The sequence below is a fragment of the Sphaeramia orbicularis genome, unplaced genomic scaffold (assembly GCF_902148855.1).
Source record: "Sphaeramia orbicularis unplaced genomic scaffold, fSphaOr1.1, whole genome shotgun sequence".
In the NCBI taxonomy this organism is placed as follows: Eukaryota; Metazoa; Chordata; class Actinopteri; order Kurtiformes; family Apogonidae; genus Sphaeramia; species Sphaeramia orbicularis.
This window is the reverse complement of record NW_021941729.1, coordinates 27,369-38,534: the sequence shown is the minus strand read 5'-3', so window position 1 is coordinate 38,534 and position 11,166 is coordinate 27,369. Positions and strand designations below refer to the sequence as shown.

At 41.5% G+C, this 11,166-nt stretch overlaps 1 protein-coding gene across 1 annotated transcript; it reads left to right on the top strand.

The window, feature by feature from the left end:
- The first annotated feature begins 8,485 nt into the window (after nucleotides 1–8,485).
- On the top strand, nucleotides 8,486–10,533 carry LOC115416892 (bryoporin-like). Its single transcript, XM_030130765.1, has 3 exons — nucleotides 8,486–8,510; nucleotides 9,101–9,274; nucleotides 10,077–10,533. Exons 2-3 carry the CDS (start codon nucleotides 9,108–9,110, stop codon nucleotides 10,483–10,485), a joined length of 576 nt encoding a protein of 191 aa, XP_029986625.1. The 5' UTR covers nucleotides 8,486–8,510; nucleotides 9,101–9,107; the 3' UTR covers nucleotides 10,486–10,533.
- The last annotated feature ends 633 nt before the right edge of the window (nucleotides 10,534–11,166 follow it).

The following is an 11,166-nucleotide window of genomic DNA, read 5'->3' as shown; positions in this document are numbered from 1 at the left end:
GGAGTAAATATATGGATGAAGTAACTCCGCCCACATCTGTGGAACTGGAGTAAATATATGGATGAAGTAACACCGCCCACATCTGTGGAACTGGAGTAAATATATGGATGAAGTAACTCCGCCCACATCTGTGGAACTGGAGTAAATATATGGATGAAGTAACTCCGCCCACATCTGTGGAACTGGAGTAAATATATGGATGAAGTAACTCCGCCCACATCTGTGGAACTGGAGTAAATATATGGATGAAGTAACTCCGCCCACATCTGTGGAACTGGAGTAAATATATGGATGAAGTAACTCCGCCTACATCTGTGGAACTGGAGTAAATATATGGATGAAGTAACACCGCCCACATCTGTGGAACTGGAGTAAATATATGGATGAAGTAACTCCGCCCACATCTGTGGAACTGGAGTAAATATATGGATGAAGTAACTCCGCCCACATCTGTGGAACTGGAGTAAATATATGGATGAAGTAACTCCGCCCACATCTGTGGAACTGGAGTAAATATATGGATGAAGTAACTCCGCCCACATCTGTGGAACTGGAGTAAATATATGGATGAAGTAACTCCGCCCACATCTGTGGAACTGGAGTAAATATATGGATGAAGTAACTCCGCCCACATCTGTGGAACTGGAGTAAATATATGGATGAAGTAACTCCGCCCATATCTGTGGAACTGGAGTAAATATATGGATGAAGTAACTCCGCCCACATCTGTGGAACTGGAGTAAATATATGGATGAAGTAACTCCGCCCACATCTGTGGAACTGGAGTGTAGAAGTGGTTGTGGTCCATTCTGTGACTCCAGAGCAGAAGCAGGTGATGGTCGACAACATGATGGAAAATGAAGGTTCTGTGGGTTCCACTAAAGCAGGGCTGTCAAACATGCGTCCTGGGCCCAAATGTGTCCCCCCAAAGGGTCCAGTTCAGCCCCTGGGATGTTTTTACCAAGTGCAAAAATTCCACAGTCTGGAATTGAATAAAGCAAAAAAGAAAAAAAAAAATCTTCAATTAAGTAAAAAAAAACCTTCAATTAAGCAAAAAAAAAAAAAAAAAAATCTCAAATTTAGCAAAAAACCTTGAATTAAGCCCCCAAAAATTCTTAAATTAACAACTTAAGTTTTCTTTTTCTTTTAGTGCAAAGAATCACATTAAAAGTGAAACTCTTTCCATTTCCAAACTCTCCTGTACCAATAAAATGTGACTAACCTGAACAAATGTGTCCAACCTGAAATGTCTGTATTAAATTCAGTCCAGTTTGAACTCTTTTCTTCCTGTTCCTCAGTGTTTAGTGTCTTTGGAGATCTGATCCAGAATGCACATGGACTAATGAGAAGTGGAGGAAGAAGACTGAGAAAATTACACTACATTTTCTTATGTTTTTTTCATTTAAATTTTTGTTTTTTCAGTTTTTTTTTTTTTTATTTGGATAGTTTATAAAAGTAAGTATTTTCATAATTTAATGTTTTTTTGTTTGTTTTTTTTACACTAAAACACAGACATAAGTTGTCAGTTGTCATTATTTATAGTTTATTCTGTTCTTATTTTTCTGCTTGGGTCCACTGCAGATCAGACTGAACTGAATATGGAACTGAACTGACATGAGTTTGACAGCGTTGGGATGTCCTTAATCCATCAGATTGTGAAGGGAAGCAGATCAGGGCTTTTGTCTCCACCAGCACCAGGTGTTTGTTTGAACCTTTGGATCTGCCACAAACATTCTGAACAGTTCCTCCAGTAGACTGGGCTGATGATGCAGACTTTCAGAAGGAGGAGAAAACTGGGCATTCCACTAAAGCTGTCAGTGATGTCACTGACAGAGGGGCGGAGCTTATTCCAGACTTCAACTGTAGTCGAACCAAAAATGCAGATCACAGACAGTACTGGCAACAAGTTGTCAAAGAACACAGGAACATTTTTGGTCATTTCAATAAACCAACAGTGGTTGTTGGACTTTCTAAGGAACATTTTTATGAGTGTCAGTTTGATTTGGAGAATAAAATGACAGATTCTTCTAATCTGCCTTATTCACTTGGACAGTTCTGTTAGAGTATACAGAGACATCCGCACCTGTCTGGGACACCTCTGAATATTCATGAATTTACATCAAAATTGGACTGAAGTAATTTGGCCACATATGGAACCAAATGCAGGGTTCGAATCCAGAGAATCTGAAAAACTTTTTTTGGACCACCTTAGTGTATATTTTCTACGTCTTTTAATTTTGGTCTGGTTCTGATGATGTAGGAGAAAATCTGTGCGTTTCCATGACAACTGTTCTTCCTGGTTTCATGTGACCACAGGTTGGATCCTATTTCAGATGTCCATGTAAACACCTTATTCCAGTTGAAACAGAAAAGTTCAGATTAAATTTAAACCTGACTAAAGTCAGTGGTTTAATCCTCTTTTAACTGCGCTCCAAATTCTTCCTGGACATGTAAAGCCTTTATTCCGTTTGGACTTTATTCCTTCCATTCTGCACATGCTCAGTGTCTTGTCCTGTGGCGATGACGCACACATTCTGCGCTGGTGGAAGAATCTGCACTGCAGTCTAGTCTTCCCAAAGCGTTCCAGTGGAATATTCTGATGGGATCTACCAGCCTGGAAAACCCTGAAGGAACAGTTCAACACTGGCTTTGGATTCATTCATTTGTCCTGAACTAATGAGTTCCACAAGTGGGACAAACAGTTTGAACTGCAGCCCTAACGTTAGCTTATCTTAGCCTAGCTTAGCATAATGGCTTCATTCCTCTGCTCAGACGTAGCCAGGCTTTTAGAGGTGATTTGTAGTATTTTAGGAGTGATTTGGGTCAGTTCAGTTCTCCTAATCATTCCTTTAGTCCGCTGGGGTCAATATGATCACAAACTGAGGCTCAGATCATGGTCATGTGACTTACTGCAGGAAGAAAATCCGGGAAATAAAAACTAATGCAAAGCTAAAACGCTAAAGCAAAGCTAATTTAGCGCATGCATCCCTCCAACAAAAAGATTTTCCAACTTCCACCAACACAACAGTCCACAGATTGTATGAGTGCAGTAAGTCGCAGATCTAAAGAAATAATTAGAGAGAATCGGATTTGACAAAATCACCGACAAAAGACGACAAATCACCTTTAAAAAACTGGATATGTGTGACCACGGAAATGCACTGACTATGCAAAGCTAAGCTAACAGAAGGGCTTAGCTAAGCTAACAGAAGAGCTAAGCTAAGCTAACAGAAGGGCTAAGCTAACAGAAGAGCTAAGCTAACAGAAGGGCTAAGCTAAGCTAAAAGAAGAGCTAAGCTAACAGAAGAGCTAAGCTAAACTAACAGAAGGGCTAAGCTAAACTAACAGAAGGGCTGCCAGAACAAAGCAACGTGAGCACTGCAGCACAAACCCTGCTGCTCACTTATTGACCTCATTAATATGTCATGTAAACCTTTATTCAGGTTTAACGTTTCCATGGAAACAGAAGAGAAAAGACTTTAGTTCTGAATTAATTTCTTCTGTAAAAATATATCGGATTTAAAAAAACATCATGTAACCGTACCCAATGTCCATGTACAGATCCGGTGGAAAAAAACTAAAGACAGGGTGTGTTGGGTTGGGCGCCCACAGGTGGATTCCACAGTACTGGTCCACACCTGTTGGTTCCAGATAGAGGCAGCAGAACTACTTCTGTGGACCCAGAAGGGTTCATTTCCTGGAATCAATCCAAGAATGTTTCCATGTGAGTGACAGGTCATTAAAGGCAGAGGCCCACACATGGGTTCAGTGAAGGGGGGGTGGGGGGTGGGGGGGGTTGGATGGGAGAGCAGAAAAAAACAACAAACTGGATGACATGTTTTTGACATTCCACAAGTGTGTGAAAAAGACACTAGGTGTTTAGTCAGGGCCTTAGTGGACGGGATAGCAGAGGGAACACAGAAGACAGAACATTTATGGAACAGCAGTGTTCAGAGCCTCCATCTTTACACTGGGACCACACCATGTTTTTATAGAACACTTGAAATCAGTGCATACTTGGGTGTTGTTTGTGTTGGATGTTCAAACTGTTCCAGTTTCACTGCACACACACACCAAGGTTATTATCGTTAACCAAAACTAATGAAATGACTAAAACTAGAACGAAAAAACATTTTCATGAACTGAAATAAATAAAAACTAGACTTAAAAGACCATAAAAAAGGTGGTCTGCCCTCTCCGGGTCGGTGGAGAGTCTTTGCCCCCAGTGGAGGAGTTTAAGTATCTGGGTCTGGTTCACAGTGAGGGAAGGATGGAGCGTTAGATTGACAGATGGATCGGTGCAGCGTCTGCAGTGATGCGGTCGCTGTACCGGTCTGTCGTGGTTCAGAAGGAGCTGAGCCGAGAGGAGAAGCTCTGGATTTACCGGTCAGTCTACGTTCCTACCCTCACCTATGGTCATGAGCTTTGGGTCAGGACCAAAAGGACCAGATCCCAGATACAAGCGGTCCAAATGAGTTTCCTCCGCAGGGTGGGTGGGCGCACCCTTAGGGATAGGGGGAGGAGCTCAGTCACCAGGGAGGAGCTCGGAGTAGAGCCGCTGCTCCTCCACATCCAGAGGAACCAGCGGAGGTGGCTCGGGCATCTGTTTCAGATCCTCCTGGACGCCTCCCTGGGGAGGTGTTCCGGGCATGTCCCACCGGGAGGAGACCTCAGGGAAGACCCAGGACACGTTGGAGAGACTATGTCTGTGGGCTGGACTGGGAACACCTCGGGGTCCCCCCGGAAGAACTGGAGGAGGAGTCTGAGGAGAGGGAAGTCTGGGCATCCCTGCTTAGACTGTTACCCCCGTGACCCGGCCCTGGGTAAAGCGGAAGAAAATGAATGAATGAATGAATGAATTAAAAGAAAAAAAACATAACTAACTGAAACTGTATTGTGTGTTTACAAAACTAACTAAAACATAAAAAAAATTCTGGCTCAAATTCCCTTCGTTTTGGTCTTTGGTTTTTGCTCCGTCACTTGTGTTCACTGTGGTTTCCAGTCGTCTTCTGGTCCCCACTCTACCTGGAAACATGGAGACTAAAGCAGCAGAGTCCTGTCTGGGATTGATTTGAATAGGAGCACAGAGAAGAAGAGAAAAGAGACCACTGAACTACAACTGAACTACAACTGAACTACAACTGAACTACAACTAAACTACAACTGAACTACAACTGAACTGAACTACAACTGAACTACAACTGAACTACAACTGAATTACAACTGAACTACAACTAAACTAAACTACAACTGAACTACAACTGAACTACAACTGAATTACAACTGAACTACAACTGAACTACAACTGAACTAAACTACAACTGAACTACAACTGAACTACAACTGAACTAAACTACAAATGAACTACAACTGAACTAAACTACAACTGAACTACAACTGAACTACAACTGAACTAAACTACAACTGAACTACAACTGAACTACAACTAAACTACAACTGAACTACAACTGAACTAAACTACAACTGAACTACAACTGAACTACAACTGAATTACAACTGAACTACAACTGAACTACAACTGAACTACAACTAAACTAAACTACAACTGAACTACAACTGAATTACAACTGAACTACAACTGAACTACAACTAAACTACAACTGAACTACAACTGAACTACAACTGAACTACAACTGAATTACAACTGAACTACAACTAAACTACAACTGAACTACAACTGAACTAAACTACAACTGAACTACAACTGAACTACAACTGAATTACAACTGAACTACAACTGAACTACAACTGAACTACAACTGAACTAAACTACAACTGAACTACAACTGAATTACAACTGAACTACAACTAAACTACAACTGAACTACAACTAAACTACAACTGAACTACAACTGAACTAAACTACAACTGAACTACAACTGAACTACAACTGAACTACAACTGAACTACAACTGAACTACAACTAAACTACAACTGAACTACAACTGAACTAAACTACAACTGAACTACAACTAAACTACAACTGAACTACAACTGAATTACAACTAAACTACAACTGAACTACAACTAAACTACAACTGAACTAAACTACAACTGAACTACAACTGAACTACAACTGAATTACAACTGAACTACAACTAAACTACAACTGAACTACAACTGAACTACAACTGAATTACAACTAAACTACAACTGAACTACAACTGAACTACAACTGAACTAAACTACAACTGAACTAAAACTAAACTACAACTGAACTACAACTGAACTAAACTACAACTGAACTACAACTGAACTACAACTGAATTACAACTAAACTACAACTAAACTACAACTAAACTACAACTGAACTAAACTACAACTGAACTACAACTAAACTACAACTGAACTACAACTGAACTAAACTACAACTAAACTACAACTGAACTACAACTGAATTACAACTGAACTACAACTGAACTACAACTGAACTACAACTGAACTAAACTACAACTGAACTACAACTGAACTACAACTGAACTACAACTGAACTACAACTGAACTAAACTACAACTGAACTACAACTGAACTAAACTACAACTGAACTACAACTGAACTAAACTACAACTGAACTACAACTGAATTACAACTGAACTACAACTAAACTACAACTGAACTACAACTGCACTAAACTACAACTGAACTACAACTGAATTACAACTGAACTACAACTAAACTAAACTACAACTGAACTACAACTGAATTACAACTGAACTACAACTAAACTACAACTGAACTACAACTGAACTACAACTGAACTACAACTAAACTACAACTGAACTACAACTGAACTAAACTACAACTGAACTACAACTGAACTAAACTACAACTGAACTACAACTGAACTACAACTGAGCTAAACTACAACTGAACTACAACTGAACTACAACTGAACTACAACTGAACTAAATTAAAACTAAACTAAAACTAAACTACAACTAAACTTAACTAAAACTAAGCTAAAACTAAACTAAGCTAAAACTAAACTAAAACTAAACTAAACAAAAACTAAATTAAAACTAAACTACAACTAAACTAAAACTAAACTAAAATGAAGCATTTAGAAAAAAATGAAAACTAATAAAAACTATCAAACCTGCTCTAAAAACGAACTAAAATTAACTGAATTAGAGAAAAAAAAAAAAAAAAAAAAAAAAAAAAAACACTCCAAACTAAATCAAACTAAACTAGAATGAAAAATCCAAAACTGTTCAAACCTTGATACAGACAAAAACATTTACAGTGGTTCCAAATGTGGGTCGTGTCAAATCTCCAAAACCTCTCAGATTGTGAGTCCTCTCCTGAATTGTGCACTTGGTTTGTTTCTTACTTGGTAGTACTTTGTTGAATGCTTTCAGCTGGATTATTGCTGTCTAACATTTGACAGCTGATGGGTTTGGACCAGTTTGGACTGAATAAACAGAGTGAGTGTGTTGTACAAGTCCATCCTTCTGCCTCATGACTCATGGATTAAAGGTGCATTTGAACTGTTGGTTTCGGGTTTGAACTGTGACAGAACTCAACAGTCTGGAACTGGGCTCACACTCACACTGGTCTAACCTCTGGAGTTTCAGCAGGTCAACAGTCCAGTCCACCATCAAGAGCCTCAGCATGTGGTCCATCTGAACTGGACCTTCAGCTGTTCCCACACTCCTGAGGATGAACCAACACATATTCCACATCTGTTCTTCCTTCACTCCTCAGAGGATGAACCAACACATATTCCACATCTGTTCTTCCTTCAGCGCTCACACTTTTAACCCTTTCATGCATGAATTATCAGAACCTTAGTCCATATTTTTTTCTTCAGTGTTTTTATTCCTCTTTACTCATGAAAAAAACAATGCAAATGATTTTTTTTTTTTTAAACGAACCTATTTTTTGTGGCGTTCCAAACATGTCCACTCATCTGGACACCATGGGTTTAATTTATGAATCAAAGAAACATGTATTTAAAGTCCCTGAGGTTCTCAGACCAGTCCATGAGGTTCTCAGGGTCCCAGATGGTTCATACGGGACCGACATGTCCCAGATGGACTTTGGTTCTAGACCATGGACAGACTTCTAGACCAGCACAGCTGTTTTAAAGTCTGTTCTCTGAGCCACAGGAAGCCAGTGCACAGACCTGGACCAGGACTAATATGGTGGTCCTTCCTGGTTGTGGTCTGGACCCCAGTGGTCTTCAGCTGGTTTACAGTCCAGTGAACCCTGTGAACTCCAGCTGTTCAGTGGGAGTGGACTTCATGCATTTCCACTCATGTCACTGTGTACATGTGAACGTGAAACGTGGAAAAAGGCCCAGGCCACGGTTTTGGGAGTCCGGACCCTTTGACATGAAGCTCCAGGACATTTACTCATATCTGTGAGTGTCATACTTCAGCGTCAGCGCTGACGTCAGCCCCGCCCCTGTCCCCGCCCCTCCTCAACACTTTAAATACTGAACATTGGTCTGTCAGTTTGTGCTTGTCTCTCTCAGGTGTTCGAAGCAGGTACGTTCCCCCTGTTCTGGAATGTTCCCCTGTTCTGGAATGTTCCCCCTGTTCTGGAATGTTCCCCCTTTCTTCTGTTCCACCTCTGGAGGGTTAGGGTTAGGAACAGAACCTTCTTTTCCCTCCTTTTTTCCGTCCTCTTTTCCGTCCTCTTGTCCATCCTCTTATCCCTCCTCTTATCCGTCCTCTTATCCCTCTTTTCCCTCCTCTTATCCGTCCTCTTTTCCGTCCTCTTATCCATCCTCTTTTCCGTCCTCTTATCCATCCTCTTTTCCCTCCTCTTATCCGTCCTCTTATCCCTCTTTTCCCTCCTCTTATCCGTCCTCTTTTCCGTCCTCTTGTCCATCCTCTTATCCCTCCTCTTATCCCTCTTTTCCCTCTTCTTATCCGTCCTCTTTTCCATCCTCTTATCCGTCCTCTTATCCCTCTTTTCCCTCCTTTTTTCCGTCCTCTTTTCCCTCCTCTTGTCCATCCTCTTTTCCCTCCTCTTTTCCATCCTCTTGTCCATCCTCTTTTCCCTCCTCTTATCCGTCCTCTTTTCCGTCCTCTTTTCCCTCCTCTTATCCGTCCTCTTGTCTCCTTTTGAACAGATCCAGTATGTCGGCAGAGTCCATGGTTGTGCCAGTGGGATGGGGAGCAGCAGCTGCAGCTCTGGCGGCGGCCATCGCTCTTGGTCAAGCTATCGCTAACGCCATTCCCACGTATCGCCAGTGCGTCATCTGGATTGAAAATCAGTGCAAAGACCGCACCCTCAGTAATCCCAGGTATGGAATCATTGGATTATTTGTAGAAAACCAAACAAAGCCAAACTGGAGCTCCTTCCTTTCCTGGACAGGGCTGGTGGTGCTTTGTGGACCTGCTGGACCGGTCTCACTTACTTCCTGTAGGCTCGGTCAGAAGCGTCACATGATGTTGATGTGAGGTTTCTGATTGGCTGTTGAGGAAACCGGTCCAGCAGGTAAACAAACAACTGCACCTGTGGGATAAAGGACGGAGCTGCAGGAATACCAAGGCCAGTCTGTGGACCGTGGAGTCCAGGGCTTTGAGTTCACACCAAACAATCAGGACTAATGTCAGAATACAGTTGGATATTATGGGATGGATCTGAGTGCGTTGGTTGGTTTGGTTCAGTTCTGCTGTTTGTTTGTAAAATGACTCAGATGGTTTGGACTGAACTTACATCCACATTTATTATTAAGTATAAGAAGGTGATTTTTAGCTGGTTTTGGGGTTTTTTGTGGGTTTTGGTGATCTTTAGGTGGTTTTTGGTGGGTTTTGGTGATCTTTAGGTGGTTTTTTTGTGGGTTTTGGTGATCTTTAGGTGGTTTTTTTGTGGGTTTTGGTGATCTTTAGGTGGTTTTTTGTGGGTTTTGGTGATCTTTAGGTGGTTTTGGTGGTAATATCCAAGTGTATTCTGACATTAGTCCTTATAGTCTTGGATCCCAGAGCCCCGTCCGAACACAAACACCTGGATTCAACGGGTCCACAGACTTTAGTCCGTTTGTGTCTGAGTTCATTCATTCTGATCTGAGGAGAATCACATTATTTTACTCTTGTCTATTCTAGAAACTATGAAGACTATGGACATTGTAGCGAGCCTCTGACGCCTGTGATCGTCCCTTCTGAGGTCGGCGGCGGCGTGTTCGTCAAGACAGACTGGGCCACATCTGGGTCTGTGGGCGTCATCATGTACGACATTAAGAAGGAGGGTTCAGGGGAAACCAAGAGGCTCGCCGTCATGTACTCTGTGCCTTACAGCTACGTTACCTCTTCCAACTGGTTCGCAGTGGGAATCTTTGACCGATACACACCGTGTAATCAACACCTGTTTAACAAGATGTATTACGATTCTGGCCCATTTACCAGAGGCAAAGCCAGCAATGGGCAAATCACTTACAAAAGCGATGGTATAACTCTGAAAGCCACCATGTCCGATGAGTACACGCCTACTATCAAGCTGCAGATATTCGACTGAGTCCAGTTTGGTCATTTTTGGGTGATTTTTAGGTGATTTTTAGGTGGTTTTTAGGTGGTTTAGGTGTAACTCTGATACCATGTCCGATGACTACACGCTTGTTATCAAACTGCAGATATTCCACTGAGTCCAGTTTGGTCATTTTTGGGTGATTTTTAGGTGGTTTTTGGGTGATTTTTAGGTGGTTTTTAGGTGGTTTAGGTGTAACTCTGATACCATGTCCGATGACTGCACGCTTGTTATCAAACTGCAGATATTCCACTGAGTCCAGTTTGGTCATTTTTGTGGTTTTTTGTTCATTTTTGGGTGATTTTTCAGGTGGTTTAGGTGTAACTAAATCTCGTCTTCTGTCTACCCTTTTTTGTTTTTTTCACCCTATTGCCCAAATTCCTTTCAGATCCATGAAAAAATTCCAACATGTGTCCACGTGTACTACGTGAAAACTGTATGATGTCTTATATTTGTGCTTTGCATTGTCTTGTTCTTCACTGCAAATTTCAAAGAAAAGGGCTCAGTGTTGTTGGCGCGCCAGTTGCAACGGCCCGATGTCCCTAATCATTGATCGAAATCTTGTTTGCTGTACTGTGTGCTGTCAAATGACAATAAAGAAATCTGTAATCTGTAACTCTGATAGTGACCATGTCCGATGACTACACGCCTGTTCTCAAGCTGCAGATATTC